Source organism: Plectropomus leopardus, chromosome 4 (assembly GCF_026936395.1).
Source record: "Plectropomus leopardus strain MGB_pleo_1.0 chromosome 4, ASM2693639v1, whole genome shotgun sequence".
NCBI lineage: Eukaryota > Metazoa > Chordata > Actinopteri > Perciformes > Serranidae > Plectropomus > Plectropomus leopardus.
In genome coordinates, this window is record NC_142179.1 from 20,165,488 (window position 1) to 20,184,747 (window position 19,260).

Consider the following 19,260-nt stretch of genomic DNA (forward strand, 5'->3'; position numbering starts at 1 on the left):
TTAATTATTGGCGTTCATACTGAACCATTCAATATACAGAGACAATGCAAAATGAAATGTGGTCAATTCGTTTATGTGCTGTAGTGATGACAGTTTAGTAGTGAAGTAGGCTTATTTTAGCAGCCTGACCTCATTCACATGGTGACTTTGTCTTTGTAGACCCCCCCACCCCCCCTCCCCTCCATTTCAAACAATCATCAGACCTACACAAATAACAATAATCCCCTATTTTGGATTCAAAGCAGCAATTTTCACCACAAGCTGTCTAGTTGGCACCTATGATATCGAGACAGAGAGTGGGTCCTTGGTTTATAAAGAACATGTTGCAGAGCTATGTTTCTACAGAAGCCCAGAAAGGTCAAATCTAACGCTGGCTCCAGATACAGTCATTTGCGATTTCACGGTTTTGCCTCGGCCACTGTATCAGGAATCCCAATTCAGCTTTCAGTGAAAACCTCCTCAAAATCTGGATCTTAAGTTATTGTAGAAAAAAGGTGACTTCACATTAACATGTGCTGGACTAGTCGCTGACAGCAACATGCCGAAGTGTATCATTATAGCTGTTATAATCGCCTGCTTTGTTTTCTTATGGAGAGGAAGAGACCTCTGTGGATAATTTGGCTCCCGATAAACAAAGGAATTCTAGCAGGGAGAAGTTTTAGCTGGTTGCAATTTACAATTCACTGCTAGAAGGCAGCAAATCGCCCTAAATTTTACACAACTGACCTTTTAGATGACGAGTCCCTCTATACGGGAGACCTGGCCAAGAACTAGCACCTCTTCAGCTACCAGTCCACACTAAATACCACTAAATCCTAATCTGTGCGGGAACTTTAATCAACTTTAATCTATCAAGGCTAACCCCCAAAGGGGGCCACAGGGGCCCACAGTGTATATTTGGCCCTGTGACCTAAGGGTTATTCAGACCTGGAATTTATTTTTGTTTTGTTCGATAATTATGTTGTTACAAATATTGATAATTCATGAATTAAGATTTTTTTTTGTTACACTGCATTAAGTCAGTAAGTAAACAGACTTTGGACCAGATTCTCCACAGCTATTAACTGTCTGTTGGACCCTCCTCTCTCTGATGAATTTAATGTCTATTTAAAACACAAAGCAAGTACCTTGCTGCAGGATCATAAACACCAATCAAAGAAATGTGTCACAACCTGGCAGCCCAAAAGGTCTTCTTATTAAAGGCTGTAAAGCATCAGTAAATGACCCATTACCTATTAATAGAACCATTAATTAAACTCGTAAGCCCTTTGTAAAAGATGACTCATTTGAAAACCAGGCCAAACCCAAGTAATCTACAAAAATCAGTCTCAGGTAGACCTGTGTGCAGTAGAAAGCCACATCATGGACATCTGAAATGTGACAAAGTATGAAAATTATATATTTTTTTTAATGTTTTCGTACCAAGTTGAAATATGACATGAATTTACAGGTTTACTCTGTACGTGCATATGATGGACTTGAACTATAAAAACACTCAGCTTACAATATAAGATGCATTTTATATTATTACAGGTTGAATTATCTAACAGTATTAAAAGTTTTTCACAATTTGCTTAATTTTGATCAGTTACAACAAAAAATGCTGCTCACACAGCGATGCATTATAATATTAATCCAGTTAAACACCAACAGTCGTTCTGGTGTCTAATGAGTATTTTCTTACTTTGCATACATTATGCTGCAAGTTCTTCTTCTCTTCTATTTAAGTAATGTTGTATCCAAGACTTTGACTTGTACTGAGTAATTTCACCCTGTGGTGCTGCTACATTCACATGAGTAATATTTCTTCCATTACGAATAATTAATCATTTATTAAATGTTAAAATATTACTACCACAACGAAAAAAAAAAGCCAAACATGGGATAGAAGCATGAAGTGAGATGTACGTGATTCCTTTCAGATCAAATAAGAAACAGTACTGGCCTTTTGTGTTGGGAATTAAGATGTATATATAGCTGAATAAAAGTACAATGGCTGCCCTCTTGGTATTAAGCTTTAGTAGTTTGACAGTCTGTTATCATTCCCCATAAGGACTGAACCTTTACCAGTGCAATACCAATCCAGTGCAGTGGCGCCCCCTAAAGGAGTGCATTCATCACATACGATCATTATACAGTATTCATCAGTAGAAGAGACTCTTGACACAGATTTTGGTCAGCACATGTTAATCTCTGGACAGATCTGACCTTTAACATTCAGAGAGGAAGAGATCTAAGACGAGACGTGTTTGCAGTGGAAATCCCGGTTAAGCTTTCTCGAGCAGCCCAGACTTTAAAACCCCTGTCACCGCTTCAGAGGAGCTGCTCCGCACCGTGCTGTGGATAAACCTCAGATTTCACGCACGGCTCAAGGTTGAACAACACCGCGAGACTCTGTATGCAAAGCTGAGAGGGCTGCCAAGTCTGTAACGCAGGAGCGGTAGCTGAGCAGCCCATGAGAGGAGACATGAACGCCTCAAAGGTCATCAATGATTATAAAGTACAGAGTGTGAAAACAATGCACGCCTGCTTCCAGGGACTTTGGGAATGTGGACTTTACCAAGCAAATAAAACCGAGATAACGTTTTGCATCCTGTGACTCTGGGACTTTGGCACTGGCAGACTGCACCGCAAACATAAAATGCCCTTGCAATGCATTTTAGTCTCTCATTAAAGAAAAGACTGGTTATGTGAATTTACCAAGAGTTTTTAATAGTTCTTTATGATGTACACACAATGAACAAAATCATGTCAATCAAAAACATCTGATTAAACATTTGATTTTTCCTTTTTTTTTTTCTTTTTTATACAGCATTTCATATGAATCAGCCGTCACCACACACGAAGACGCACGCTCAGAGTACACAGCCACCTCTGTTGTAATCTGTACAAGGTGTTAGCGTGGGTGCATACATCCTGCAGAGCCGATAAAAAGGGCTTCAGTGTAATGACTCGGAAATAAAAATCCAATTAATCTGCTGGAGTCTGCAGGTGAAACAGGGACACTGGATGTAGTCAGTGTGCTACCTACATGTAGATTACTCAGAAGTGTTACAAACCATGGCATCACACATTTAGAGTGATCTCACCTGAGCCTTCATCTCAGGTGGCCACGGTGCTCGAGAGGCTGCGCTGAGGATACAGACAGAGTAAAGTGGCGGAGAAAGCCCGAGAGGCTGTCGGGGAGAAGCAGCAAATACAAAATCCTCAACACCTGAGGCTCTCTCCCAGTTTGCCACATGAACACTAACAAGACTACGAACACAAATCAAACCATGGAATGACTAAGTATGAGAGCAGGCAGTGGATGACTGCTGCCGGTCTATAAAATGTCCAGATATTGATGGAAAAAATTAAAGAAATGCACACAAACAGCTTCCATGCACACAGCACACATCCAGGGCCAGCAGAGGATCCAATCCCTCTGCTAACCACAGACACTAAAGAAAACGCTACAAAATGACAAAGACAACAATGATGTAGTTTGTAAGTATCTTATGTGTCTCTTCTAAGGCCCAGGCAGCCACCTCACACAGGGGCAGGGGCAAGGAGAGTTAAAGCCTTTTTTTCTGCGTATTTTAATTGAAAGTACCCTAAATAAATATGCAGACAGTGATGATTCACCTGCTGATTGCAGACGCTAAAAATAGACTCCAATTTGCAGAGAAGTGGGGCTAGATAATGATTAAAGAGCCTCATGCAGAGAAAACCGTCAGGGAATACAGCCGTCTGTCCCCAAAAGAATACAGGTCATCTCTGAGCGGAGGAGGACCAGGTTAACGTGAAAGTGTTCATTCAGAAAATGTATCAGGAGATAATGTCCTGAAACTAGTGTATAACAAACATACATAAGAGGGGACGATGAGGGATGATAAGGCTAGCGAAGACAGTGAACCAGAATTTTCTGCCGTCTTAGGAAAGAAAAACATAAAAGAAATCATTAAGCATCCTAATTTAACAGCTGCATTGACACACAGAGTGCCAAAACAGCAGGAAGAGACTCCTGCACTGCGTGAGGTTGTAACATGGTCCGTGGATCAGGTGAGGAGGAGCAGGAGGAGGTGTCAAGAGTCTGCGAGGGCGGCGGCCGGGTCGATGTCAGGGTGGTTTTCAGTTCTTGAGCACCATCTCGTAGTTCTGGAAAACACACTGGGAGACCTCTGGAGCTCTGCACTTCAGAGAAATCTGAGGGAAATAAGAGTCGAGCAGGGTTGAATACGATTGGACTGTTGCAATGCAAGGTGGGATAGACAGTTCACAAGTGACCATCAGCAGCAAGGTACATATCTTCATGTCTAGGTACGAATAAGAAGCAAATCTATTGACTGTTAGACTGTCCATGTACTGCATCATCATTTGAAAACAGAGTGGCTGTTTTAAAGCTAGGATTGGTAACTCTAATGAAAATAACTGTCAGATTTGCTGAAACTGCCACTATATCCACACAGTAGTACATGAGCCAGATAATCTATGATCTGTCCATCCGCCTTTGCAAGAATCTACCAAGGCTGTTGAAAAACAACCAAATTGGTGCCGAAGAGTCTCTAAAAGGCTGTCAATCCTGTCAATCACTGCTGGTGAACTGCGGTCAAATTGTCAAACTCGGAAGCGCTGATCAAATATGAATCAAGACTCTGTTACACTGCCATTTTCTCGCAGAAACATATTTTAATGTACTATCAAGCTGTAAAATGAGAAAGATGGCCCAGCCTCAGTTCCAACATGACAGCTGGTTCAGAGACTCTCTCATTTTACAGCGAAAAAGTCATTAAAATATGTTTTGAAAACATTTGAGATGAGAAACAGGAAATACAGTAACAGAGTCTTGATTCATATCTGATCAGTGCTGCCTGGTTTGACAGTTTGACCAAAGGTCCCTGAGTGATTGGCAACATTGACAGCTATGTTTGAGACACCTCAGCTCTGACTGGTTGCTGCGTCCATGTCCTGGTCTGAGTCTAGTGAATGCCATTAGAGGCTGGAAGAAGAAGAAGAAGAAGACAGGAACATGTTTTTCTTACCCCACAGATTATATGTCTCATGTACTTCTCTCAGAATATAGTAAGTTTCAGCAAATATCAAAAGTTATTTTCATACTTTAAATGACAAGCCATATTTGGGGTTCCCACACATTTTCATAGTCAAAATTTCAAAACTTTTCCATGAATTTTCAAGGACCCATAATAAAATTTCTATTTTGGAAAAGCATGCACTTTACTGTGTGTGCAGCACTTGTCAGCCTGGTTACTGTGCTTTCTCTCTCACGCGCACGCACGCACGCACGCACGCACGCACGCACGCACGCACGCACGCACGCACGCACGCACGCACGCACACACGCACGCACGCACGCACGCACGCACGCACGCACACACACACACACACACACACACACACACACACACACACACACACACACACACACACACACACACACACACACACCCTGTAACAAATGTCGCCACACTACATCAGACATACTGTGGGAATATAACAAAATGTAAAGAAACTAGTGCAGTGCCCGTTCATAACTTGCACGTGATTGGCATTCGTGTTATGATTTGGGTGCAAAAGCTCACACAAACATTTTACCGCCTCAATTAAGTCAAAGTAATTACAGGAACAGAAGAGGTAATTCCAAAAGATATATCATTGATGTTTGAAATGTATGAGTGTGCTACAGTGTAACATCTCCAGTCTCCCTTTCTTCATTTGTTGTTGAATTTACTGTAGCAAGCAACAAGGAACAAGCTGTACCCAGCGTGCCGTTCAGTGGTATGATGGTTAATAGGGGGAACACTACAGTGTGTGCAAGTGGTAAAGTAATAGTGTACTACTTATAAATATGTCCCACAGATCTCAAGAGCTCACACTTAACACTACACTTCCTTGGATCATCAGAAATACACTCAAATACACATGCCAAGTGTGAATTCGATTGAATGAACAGCGTTTGTTTAAATCGAAGTCAGACAGACGGAGACTACTTCAATGACAGTTAGATGTGAAGCAGAATCGAGTTAATGTCAGTATGATGGAGTAATAGCTGTTTTAAACCGATGTAGCAACTTCATTTTTGATTCAAGTCTTGGATATAAATGGCATAACTTTAAAAACAGGTAAAATTAAGGGGACAGGTAAAATGTGGTGACTTAACATTTCACCAACAAGATCTTCATCAGGCAAACTTGAGCATTGTTAATATTGCTTCACGTGCTTACAGGTACAAATGAGAAACATCTTTTGGTATTTTTCCAGGACACAAAATGTATATTTTTCCAATGAGAATAAAATCTTTGGATTGAAACGCGTCCCTTGTTTAGTCTCATCAGACACAGATAGACATACAGACAGAAATATAGACACATAAACACACTTTAGCAAATAGAGGCAGGCTCTCCACTCTTTGATGTTCGTCTCAGCAAGCAGCAGGTTTAGGATTTGATACTGTCTCACAAAAAGGTGAGTTTTTTTTTTCCATTAGCAATCACACTGCGGATGTTATTTCCTCAGACTGAGAAATACAAGACAGCTGGAGCTCAGGGATAATTGTATCAGGACAGGCACCGTCATGACATCGCACTTATTAATAAATACAAAAGACAGCAATTCTGAATATTTCAGAAATTTTCTCAGAATAATTGCTGCACAATCAAAACCAGCTGTGCTTCCTCCGATGACGAATGGAGCCCTGAAAAGCCCACATGTCTTTGTGACGTCGGTTAAGTCAAGAAAACAAGCAGCATTTGTCTTGCCCTGACAGAAACACACACACACACACACACACACACACACACACACACACACACACACACACACACACAGACAGACAGACAGACAGACACAGACACACACACAGACACAGACACAGACACACAGCTCTGCCTCTTGCAGTGTTGTTCTTTCAGCTTTCATCACTGTCATTTTCTTAGAAACACATTTGTTCCACCGGAAAATAGTTGGAGGGGGTCACAGGGTTAGTTTGCTAAAGATAGAAAGCGCAGGACATTTACGACAAATAAAAACAGCACAGAAAGAGAAGAAACTAAATCCGAGAATACTAATGACTATTTAAAATCTGCGTTTCAGTTTGAGTGATTTTTCTTTGTCTTGTTGATTTTGTGGAAGTATTTTTGGGCACTGCATGTCCCTTATTAGACAGCAGACAGTGGAGCGCTGACAGAGAGAAATGATCGATGACATGTAACAAAGGTTTCCAGCCTGACTCTAACCAGAGTCTTTGCAACAACACGTCCAAAATCGCCCAAATATCCCCCAAATATCGCCCAAATATCCCACATTTCTCTAATTGTGTTTATTTTGTGTTTTTGATGTTCATTTTACTGGAGTTTTTTTTTCATTATTTTGTCATTTTTGTCTATGTATTATATTCAGTAATTCCTCCTCATCACTTCATGACAATCTGAGGTACAACTTTGAAAAAAGTGTTTTCAACAGCTTGTTTTTAAGCTGTCAAAATATTTTTCAAAGCACTGTGTCGAAGTTTGAAACTCCAGTACTGAGAGAAGACTAACATCTTCTCTTTTTAGCCTGCCACCATTGTAATAATAACACTAATCAGTTATTAACCAAAGATTTGGTGAGTGACTGACAAGACCCCTCCTTTACCTCACCGGAAACCAAAATCCACCAAAGTGACTGTGTGTGTGTAGTGCTGGATACCACAGAGCTGCAGAGGAATAAAGCAGTAATACTGCACATCTCCTTAAGTGTTGCCTCTGCACACTCTGGACTCTTTACTAATGCATGCTACTGCTGCTGGCAACATTTAGGCAGCCGCTCTGCTGTCAGCATGGGGTAAGATGTGAGGAAATGCAGATGCTGTAGCTGCTGTGTAGAACCTGCTATTAAGAGAGCTAGAAACTGCGGCATTCAGGGGTTCATCTTACGGCTTGCTGATAAAATATTATTAGGATTATTCCCTTAGGAAAGGGAATAAGATAAAAAAGGAAGAGAGAGCCACGGTAATGATAGAGAAGGTTGTTATCATCTAAATGTGTAAATCAGTATGGATTGAGAGACATATTTCTTGTTTTCAATCATCCATTTCTTTTTTTTCCATTATGCCAACACTGTGAACGTCAAGGATCAAGGTTTTTACATGACTCTCTTTTTCTAATAACTTGTTTAAAAAAATGTGTTTTCTTTTTGCCAAGGATTTTCAATTGACAGGCAGATACATGGATTCACAGCACCTATCACACCAGCAATGAAGCAGCCTGAGGACACTGCAGGCTGTCTTTGTAAATCTGCAGAAAAGAGGACCTGGAGCCGATGCAGCCCTCTGATGCAGCAATGCAGCACTGCAAAGGGTAAAGTAAAGAAAGACGACCGTTCGATGCATGATCATGGCTTGATAAAGTTTTAAGTATCTCAATTCTAATACATTTGAGATCATAAACACAACCTTCTTGACAGGCCAACTCAAAAATGAAGAGTAATGGTTTAGACCTTGTCCTGCATCTTTTATTCTTGTTTTTTTTGTTTAGATCTTTATTTTCAAACATTCAGAATAAAATGAGAGAATAAAATTAAATTTAAGAAAGAAAAACACATACGTATTTCATTAACGAAAAGGAGTGGGAGAAAGTAAAATTCTAAAAAAGGGGGTAGGATTTGATACCCCTTTTTTAGAATTTTATTTAAAAAAACAAACAAAAAAAACCCCTTCATTTTAAAACATGAATCATCCCAATTTTTGGCCCAATATTCAACACACACACACACACACACACACACACACACACACACACACACACACACACACACACACACACACATCAATACAGAAAACAAAGTCACACCATCAGAAGAAACCTACCTATCTTATTCCCTGTCTTAATGCGCCTGTCTCCCTCTCTGTTTTACCATCTCATATCACTTCATTATCTTGTTTAGCAAAACCTGTTTAAATTTGTTAAATGTTCTGTGTTTTCAATACCACATTATCAACTGTTCCAAATACTAACACCACTGACTGTAATGCAATGATATTTAATGTTAGTCCTCCCTGTTTCTTGAACTTACAAATTTCTCTCAAATCATGTAAGCTTTCTTACATTTGAAAGAACTAAAAAAAAAAAAAAAAAACACTAAATGTACTGTATGTGTGAGCTACGTGGTGGGCAATAGTTTCAGTTAAATCAATTAAGAAACTTCTTTATGGATGAATTAAGCAGACCAGTGTGTCTGTTTTCCTTTAATCAGGTTAATTTAATACCTGACAAATAAAGCTACTTCATCATATTGTTGCAGCAATCATTTAAAACCCAGTAACAGCTCACAGCGGTCTTCTCACTGATTTGTAACGCTACAAACAGAGATCTAATTCTGAGCTATTAAAGGGAGAGATACCATGGCAAAGTAATATTGCTAAATCTCTTAATAGATACAAAATTATATTATTCATATATAGTATAAATGATGTTCAGTGGTTAACCTAAAAGCAGTAAATCTCTGCTTGTCTAAAGGGACAGCAGATATATTTGTGTGTACAGCTGTACTTTGGTGTCCATTTCTGTTGAAGCTCATTTTTACCAAAACCCTCAGAATTACCGGCTCAGGAGTTGGAAAGAGAGATAACCCTACATCACTGGTCACATAGTTGCCATGGGGACAGGAGCTGGCAGATGAGGATACCATGCTTCATGTCAAAAAGATAAGCAATGTCCCAATTCTCTCCTATAAAAACTATTAGGTATACATGAGCTCCAATGGATATCAGTCAAAGGGAATTTGAGAGCTGCTGACAATTTAGAAACTGACAGCTGCTGTAATCAATATTTCTGGAACGCGGTGTGAAATGACAACATGACGAGAGGCCCCGTAGCTCACCTGGCAGAGCAGGTGCCCTAGGTGTACTAGAGTCCTTGGCAGCAGGTTTGATTCCAACCCATGGCCCTTTGCTCAGTGTCCCCTTTCCCCCTATCCTTTGTATCATAAGAAACAAGAGGCAGAAAGCCCGAAAAATAATCTAAAAATGTTTCCAAAGTTTGAGGAACACAGATCTGAGGACCACCTTTTTTTTTTTTGTATCTGCACCATAAGAACTAGGTACTATCGTAGTTCTTTAAACACCATTTTCAGAAAAATATTTAGCTTCTATTTCAGAGAAAGTACTCTGCCAGTGCTAGAGGAACCTTGAGTGAGATAAGTGTGCAGTGATTGGTTGAACGCATGAGCCAATGCCGCACCGGTAACATCCATTTTTAAAATTCTACTAGCCGTGTAAACTGACAACACACCGGTCTTAAAAAAAAAAAGAAATAAAATGCAGACAAATGGACTGACACCAAAGTCCAAGCTTTACTTAGCATATTTGTGGCTGGGGAAATACAATGCATTTTGATTTGTGAAAGCAAAAGGGATGTTGCTAGACCAACCGCTGGTCGGCTTACACCACTTTAGCATTCCTATTAGTGGTACGAATGCAACTGGAAAGAAAAAAACACAGCCCTGGAATAATAATAGGTAGTTCCGCTCAGAGTCTCGAGAACTCTGATTCACAAACACCTAAAGTGACAATATAAAAAGTGATGAACCTACAGAGAAAGATTACCCAAAACTGAAGCTCCCCAAAGCCTTTCATATTCATGGTGAATTTCAGCTCATTGTTTGGCCACAGCTTAAATGTTTTGATAGACTCTCACTGCTCTCATAGAATTGTTTTCGGGTTGCACTCAACTTCTTTTGGTGAAAAAGCTCCAAAAAACCTACAGTGCTCTACCTGCTCATCACCAAACAAAAGATACACACAGGTCATGTGAACATAGTGGAGCATACAGCAGCTAAAGAGGCTGATATTTCCCTTGCAAGTAGAGTATAAGTAAAAATAGAGACCAAAGGAGAGTAAATATTAGTTAGGGTTTCCCCACACATTTATTTACTTGTGGCAGCCTGCCACAATTAAAACATCTGCATTTTGCATCTACATTGTCGGAGCACAGAGCATACTCTGGGCACAGACGGAGCAGTAGAACGTCAGTCACAGTGAAAGTGAAACTTAACCATTACTTGCGCTGGTTCTAAAGTTTGCATTCAAATTCACTCACCTCTGAAGCAGCTGCCCCTCTAACCATCACTCTGATCAGATCAGATCAGAATTCATGAGGGGTTCCTGCCTAGGTTGCGTTGACAGACTCAAAAACCCTCAAATTTAGAGAGGGAGCACAGAGTGAAATTAGAAATAATGGCATCCACGCTCCAGTCAGGTTGCACATACAGTTTACATTCATCTCTGTACAAACATGGATGCTTCACACTCATCTTCCACCAATGACCACCAAAATCTCATTAGCTCATTGATTCCAAATTAATGTTTGTGTCAAATTTGCAGAAATTCCCAAGACGCATTCTTTGGATACTGCATTCACAATATTGTGCCGGACGGACGAACAGATGGACGGAAGGACAACCCAAAAACATAATGCCTCAGGCCTCAGCTATCACCAGCTTGGAGGCATAATAACGGAGTGAGTCAACCTCTTAAACACCACAAAATGTCAATTTCAGGGCTAAACCTACAGAGAATCATAACCTGAATCTGAAGCTCACGTCAGTCTTGCATAACTTTATAATGAGTTTAAGCTCACTGTTTAGCTGTCTGGTCTGCAACCTTACTGTTTTGGTGACTCACTGCTCTCATAGATTTGTTTTTGACCTCAACTTCTTTCACTGATAAAGTTCTGCAAGTGACTTGCTGGTAAACATAGTGCAACATACAGCTAAAGAGTCTGATGTTTTCCTTGTAAGTAAGTAGAGACCAAAACATGAGCTAAAAGAGAGTGAACATTGGTGTTAAATTCATCAGGTGGACACAAACACAGCCACAATCAGTATGAAGCTGTAAGACCCTGATATAAGTAGTGAGGCAACATGGGAAAGCTGAAGCCAAGCAAGTTGTAAAATTACAAGTATAACTTTAAAACAGCATGGGTACACAGCAGCGAAAATCAAACATTATCATAATTATTATATATCTCCACTCATGGCAATAAATTATTATTGTATTTATGACTCATCTTCTGAAGCACAATAAAACCCAGGAAAAACTGCACTGGCAAGGCTTTACTTCTTGAGGTCTAAAAATAGCTGCCGACAAAAGGCTTTAGCAGCTTGGCTTTAATGTGCGTGCCAAGAGAGCGCAGGGACCATGCAGCAGCCAGAGAGAGAGCGAGAGCTCAGAGAGACGAGCATCAGACTGCACACTGTACATGCAGCACGGTTATCTTTTAAAGTCTAGTCTCCTTTCTCCTCAGGAAACAATTTATGATCCATCTCCAAAATGTAGGGGAGCCTTTCCAGGCCCACTGAGGAACTACTTGAACTTAAAAATGAAAATGAAATCAAAAAGACAAAAGGAGCACAGGACAGAGACAGCTGAAGGTGAAGAAGAAAAAAGTCTTCCTGAATTAATGAGGTTACGCCACAAATGGACACACTGGGGAAATAAAAAAGCAACAAATCAAGAGCGAGAAAATGAAAAATGGTCACCGCCTCCAGCAGGAAAAAATAAATCCTCTACTAATAGTCATTAAGTAAAATAAGCTTTCATTTGGGTCAATTAATCTCATATTTTATCTCAAGGATATATTCCTTAGGTCATTTTTTTCCCTAAATTTCCCACACACTGTTGGGCTTCATGATGACGTACTAAAATAAGAATGTATGAATGAATTCAAAATCCTGACAATTTAATGAGCGAGAGATGTGACTGACAAGTTGACTCGTCTAGCCTGGAACCCAAAAAGACAGTTAACGCCACCTCATAAATAAAAACATGAACTGAAAGCAGACTGAGTGATGAGCGGGGAGGAGAGTCACAGCAAGGTCATCGTTCTGGACTTAGTCATGCAGAATTTCTAAGCCAAACACAATCCATCAACCCATCAACAGCGCAGACCATGGCACGCTGACAAAGCAGAGCCATGCAACAACACAGTGTAAAACACACACACACACACACACACACACACACACACACACACACACACACACACACACACACACACACACACACACAGCTAAGTCATGAATACTAGTGCCACACACTCCAATCACAGCACAATCACCGAGCCTCCTCCTTTCAGCACGCTCAGCACTCATTACCGCACATCAATCTCTATCATGTCTCTGCTGTGTCATCTGTCTCGATCCATGACGTGCAGTGATGACAGTGTTTTGTCAACTCCATCATACTGACTTAATTCAACAAGTCAGCCTGTAGTTTGTTCTCAAGTTCAGGGTGGAAGTTTCCTACCCCGTATGTTTGAATGTAGATTAGTGAGGCTATTCTCGATCAAAGTTATGCAAGTCCCGAGTTGATGGTTTGGATCAGTTAATTCCTTTGATTCCTGACAGGGGTGTTGTGATATAAACCATGATATTTAAATGCAAAATACTGATTTCTTGTTAATAATACACGTATTATAACACTGTATAAATATTCTGGTGCCTCTTAAATGATTTCCATTTCTTTCCAATTGCTTTGTCTCCCTCCCCAACACCATCTGGTTGCCTTTTCAATATCCATTAACTGTAATTGCTCTTTTTGTATGATTTTGTACAGTTACAGACTCTCTCCACCTCTCTACACTTTGAGCATGACTCATCTGCCAAATAAAAGAGAAAAAAACATATAATACAATTTAAAGATGAATTTGACTGATACAGGGTGTCTACTGGCATAAACAAGTTAAATCTAAGACTTTCTAATACCACATTCAATAAAGTTTAAGATCCATCTTGTGATGGAAAGTGAAAATATAATCTTTCCAAGAAAACACACTGAAGTTCTTCAAAAAGTGAACAATAAGGTAAAATGACAGATAATGTGCTTAGAAAAATAAACTAATGTGCAGGCCCAATAGTTAGACCTTAGTTTAATTATGCAGACTCACTGCAAGATCGAGATCAATTGTGTAGAAAGGATGAAAATACAGACTTTGACCCATACAGGTGATGTGCTGGAGGTCTGTTGCCCTGTCAAAAATGTTTCCCTCCTGTTAAAATGATGTTTCCCATAGCAGCAACACCTGAAATTCTCATGGTGACTTGACTAAAAACATATAAAACCCATTTTCATGGATCCACAGCCACCCTGGCCTGTAATAGTATTATTATTATTATAAATTTTCTCTAGATATTGGGATAATATCATTACCGTGAACTCTTTCTGCCTCAATAATTATGTGGTGAAAATCGGATGTAGTGCCAGCCCTTATATCTGATTTATGTTTATCATGGGACAGATCTCCAATACCATGCAAATCTAAATATGTGTTTTCAGTTTCATGGTAGGTATGATTGTGGCATCCAAAAATATCTAGATCACCAGATATAAAATTTTGGGTTAATGCAGTTGTAGAGACAGCACCAGTCTGTGCTCAAAGGATTAAAAGGTAGTTTGGAAAATTGGACTTTTTTGGGCCTGCATGAAAATCGATTAGAGCACAGATAAGAACCTCTTGCAAAAGGGACCTTTTTTTTTAATTTAACTTGTTTCATTTTAATGTCCTGCACTGTGTCTTAAATTATATTATCTACACCTGTGTGATGTACAGACTTGCTGCTTTGAACCAACCTTTTCTTTAAAATAAACAACTTACAAAACTTACATGTCAGACGAAAATAAGCAATCAGGGTGAAAAAAAAATCAAATCCTTCAACAGAAAAAGCTGTTCCTGACAATGAGGCAATGATTTTTCTCAGCAACAATATGCTTACATACATACAAGTACATAAGGGATGCCATAGCGAGGAAATTGGTGAATAACCTCGTGACAACAGCAGTGTTTACACTGTTTTACAAGCAAAGATATTCTTTGTTAAGCGTGTATTTTGATCTTAAACGATAGATCCTTAGACCTTCCCATTATTTTGGGGAAAAAAACTAATAGAACAGCAACAGTAGGCGTAGCTTTGGCAGCACCTGCTTTTCTTTTAAATTCTTAATAATAATAATAATAATGTAATTGCTGTGTGCTCGAACACCATGTACAATGTTGCAATGTCATTTTTTTCTTAAAATCTGTGGCCAATATTAATTCCTCTTAATCCTGATATTTATCACAGTAGCTGGCACAACATACTGTAGTAAGTTCTTTTTAAAAAATAAAATACTAAAGGTCGTCCTATTTCTATTCGTAGCAAGTAGTTAACACAGCAGCACCAGAGTCACACTGATGTGACTCAAATTCATGAATTCAGCTGATATAACTGGCACCGTACTTACTGTGTAGTTTGGGTTTCCTGCCTGCACCCTCAGCTCAGCCAGCACCCAGATGCCGTTGGTGAGTTTCATGGACTGATACAGCATGTCCTGGCCCTCCACTGTACGCTTGGCTATAGTGAAGATGTTGCTACCCTGAAGTTTGTTGGAGGCTGCATCTGTTGAGGAAATGTTATAAAAATTTAACACAATACAGTAAAAATTTTAAGAGTTTAACTGAATGTGTCCTGTTTTTATTAGCTTAACAGGCTCTTGCTAATTTTTAGTATTCAGCTTCTGTCATCAAACAATCATTAAATGTACCAGACGATGCAGGATTTCCCTTCCCTTTATCATCCTCTAAACCACCACCCCAGGCTATCTGTGCAGCAAAGATACAGTGACTAATTCGGAATTAACTTTTCTCCTCAGCCTCGGTCTTGCTGCTGCTCCCTGGTAGGATGTGAAACCCTCTCTTTGTTCATGAGGACGAAATTTAATCTGTGGGGGAAAATCTCCATTAAGCTGTCATTAGGAATTCTTCTCCAGTTCAACCGCTCTCACGCTTGTGTAAAACTAAATTATCACACGTAAATATGGGACTGCAGCTGATGAGTTCTCATCAAATGCAATTTGCTTCATTAGTGAGGATCTGAATCCTAGATCGCCACTGCTCCGTCAGGCTATTTTCACATGTAAAGACGCAGCAGAGTGTCGCTGCAATGTGTTGCGTCTTTGGGCAGTTCACTCTCTGTTCCCTTTCCAGCCTTCTCACCTGAGTTGAGATGGCAGTCTTTGATCTGAAACTGGGACTCGTTGTCATTAGGAATGTCTTTCCATGTGGCGAGGAACACCTGCCGCTCTGTGGACGGAGAGACACGATCACTGGATGAGTCCAAAGACAGAGCACACACAGAAATATACACACTATCAGGGTTATACCTCGCTCAGAATATACATTTAGGGGGTAACTACCCATGACAGAATGATCGGTCCGTGCACTGCAAAGGCAATGAGTCTGTTACCCGGTTTGACAGAAATGTATGCATTTTCCTGTTATTTTGATCATCTGATAAACAAAATGTCTATTATTCTTGAGAGGATGAAACCCCAATTGTCAAAACTGGTTTAAAAAAATTGCAACAATGGAAAAAGGGAGGGGAGTGAGTCTGAGAGAGAGAGATTTGTGGTTAGGAGAGGGGGAGGCAGTCAGTGTCCATCAGTGTCAATGTCTGGAGAATCAGGGACAGACATTTTCAGGATTTACCCTTTCACACATGTAGCTCACAGCAGGAGACTGTCGTGTCAGACGCATTTTCACTTTCTGGAAATTCTGTTTGGTTGAGGCAAGGGATGCAGGAGGCATGATGATGCAAAAAGTATGATGTTGCTGTAATCAGGGCTGGAAATCAGCGCCAGCCAAATACTGGTAAAATATGCAAGTGGCCACTTGATTTGCTTCACTCACCAACCAAAAAAAGGTTATCTATTGACACCAGCCAAAGTAGCAGGTGGACAAAAAGTTAATTTCAACCCTGGTTGTAATTAAGGGTTTTTAAGATTTTCCACAGACATTCTGTGACAAATCACAGGAGGTCTTCTCCTGTGAAAAGTGGCAGTGAATGAGCGGGGAGATGACTGCTGGAAGTCAACGTCATCTTGTTTAAGTTTATGCTCTGCTTCTTTAACATTGGTTTGATAAATTGCTATTAAACACATTGTGAGAGGACTTGAATTGCTATTTTTATTCTAAATCATCATTTTGTTGCAGGTGATTTCTCTTTGGCAGTGGCTAAAGCCTCTTTGGGGTGCCAAAAACTCCTCTACACAAGAAAAACATGAATGAATGTTAATGAAGTGAAAATTACAAAAGAATCTGTGGTAAAAGTAAATGTACACACAAATATCTCAAAGTAGTGTGTGAGCAGTTTGTTTCCACACTAGGCACAAGGTTTCCTGATGCAGCTGAGGCTGCGGAGCATTAGCTTGCAGCCTCTGACAGCAGGAGGCTCCACAGGGAGAAGTGCCAACATGTTTTCACTGAATTTATCAAACAGCAACACATACACACAAAGAAAGAAAAAGGTCCAAAAATTGATCTTGTGTATCATCTAGGAGCAAATGCGCAGCCCTGAGAGGTTAGCGAGTACAGTCTAACGCACATCTACGTCATACACTTCTTCACATGATAGGAACATTCACGATAATGTGTAATCGCTGACTGACTGACGTATGTGTAATTCGTTGACGTCAGTGGGGGTTTGAGGCTTTTGAGTGAAAAGGTTTAGTCAAGACACACTCACCCATCTTCCCGTCCTCCACAAACAGCATGCTGATGGGGTACTGGCAGCTGAAGTAGAATACGTCAATGTTGTTCTTAACAGCCACCTGCGAGAGTGATTACATCCAAGGAGGGGGTAGAGGAGGACGACAGGAGGAGAAACAAGAAGCAGTACATGGGTAATTACTTTTCGAGTGCCCTTCAAGGATGGGCATCGCTGGTGTATGTGTGCAGTTTACTGAACAAGAGGGCTACAGTCTTACATACAAACACACACACACACACACACACACACACACACACACACACACACACACACACACACACACACACACACACACTACTACAATATCAATGTTCTTTTCTAGCCTCCCATCACACTGTCTCACAGTAAACTCGTTTGCCAGAACATATCGGCACATATTAGTTACAAGCTACGTGTATCAAAAATAGTTTTTTCCACAGAGCCTCCAGAAAGTGCGTTACAAGATGATATAAATAAAGATGAAGATCTAAGGAGACAAGAATAGCAGACAGTGGTTAAAAATAAAATACCAAAAATAAAAACAAAACAAAAGCAGGACTGACAGGTGAGAGACAACAAAGACAGCACCTGACAGCAGGTCTATATTTAAAAAAAAAAAAAGCTTGAAAGTGTTAGCCTCAGCCTCTCAGACAGGACTTTTTACAGACTTTGGGCCCTTGTGGCAAAAGTACAAGACGCTGAAACACGAGAACAACTGTGGTATAATGGGGGCACCTGAAGCGGCAGCCGGTGGTATTGATCAGGCTGCTAAACAAAATGCGGAGAGAAGGACGGTGAGTTTGGCCAGAGGAGAGCGGAAGAATGACTCATGAATAATTTATCGGGGGGTCTTATTCCTGGGTGCAATGCAGGACTGCCTGTAACACAGCGAGTCATATACAAACTACAAAGCTTCACTTTGTCTGTTAGTTAACTAAAGGAAATGCATTATAAAGAATACATCTGAGAAAGTCAGATGCCATATAAAGGCTATAAAGGCTACTGCATGATATGATTTTAAACTTCAGGTCTCATGTGATGTACTGAGTTAACCCACAAGTCTACAGGTTCCTAAACTCTGTTTGGCCTTGTTTTGGCAACAAGATATTTTTGTGCTTCCCAATACTTCTGCTAGCAGAGAGCCTTTTATAGTCCACATATAATTGGCATTATTTGTCTTACGTGGGCTAGTAGTTCCTATCCACATCACCTTTGAACCGACAAAATGATTAGGAGATGAATACAAAATTAATTTATGTTGATAATTGTTTTAATCTTTTTTTAAAGGTAAAAAAGCAGTCAAAATAATGATAAAGGATCTGCATACTAAAACCTAGGGCTGCACCTGACTTAGAATTATATCAGTTAAATCAATATTGGCTGTTCAGTATAAATATTGAACTATTTTTCCCTCTTTTCCATAGTTTGGGAGTGTGATTGGGGTTCAGCGGGATGTTCAGTGCGCCAGCGACATTTGCATAATAGTTAGCAAGCCAACTACACTAACAACAGATCAAAAATGTGCAACAACAATTTTTTTTCCTTACACTTAATATCAAACAAAAGCCACAGACTATATCTTATTAAGTTGCTATAAGCTGTAAACAAACCACTTTTATGCAGAAGACAGAGGATAACATTATCTGGGAGCCTGACCAGGAAAAGCCTCTCTTCCTCCAGGCAGCTTCCTCTGCGTCCACAGCTGCCTGTACCGCAGAGCAGCGT

General features: G+C 40.1%; 1 protein-coding gene across 6 annotated transcripts in view; it reads right to left on the reverse strand.

The window, feature by feature from the left end:
- Window positions 1-2,686: 2,686 nt before the first annotated feature.
- The window catches only part of ap1b1 (adaptor related protein complex 1 subunit beta 1), a 35,660-nt gene continuing 19,086 nt past the window's right edge, over window positions 2,687-19,260 (reverse strand). For all 6 annotated transcript variants that reach the window (XM_088076784.1, XM_088076785.1, XM_088076787.1 and 3 more), the window contains 4 exons: window positions 17,533-17,617; window positions 16,005-16,091; window positions 15,254-15,408; window positions 2,687-4,185 (listed from right to left, as the gene is read on the reverse strand). In XM_088076784.1, the coding sequence (XP_087932910.1) occupies window positions 4,111-4,185; window positions 15,254-15,408; window positions 16,005-16,091; window positions 17,533-17,617 (402 nt within the window). In that variant the 3' untranslated portion in view covers window positions 2,687-4,110. The remainder of the gene's footprint in view (window positions 4,186-15,253; window positions 15,409-16,004; window positions 16,092-17,532; window positions 17,618-19,260) is intronic.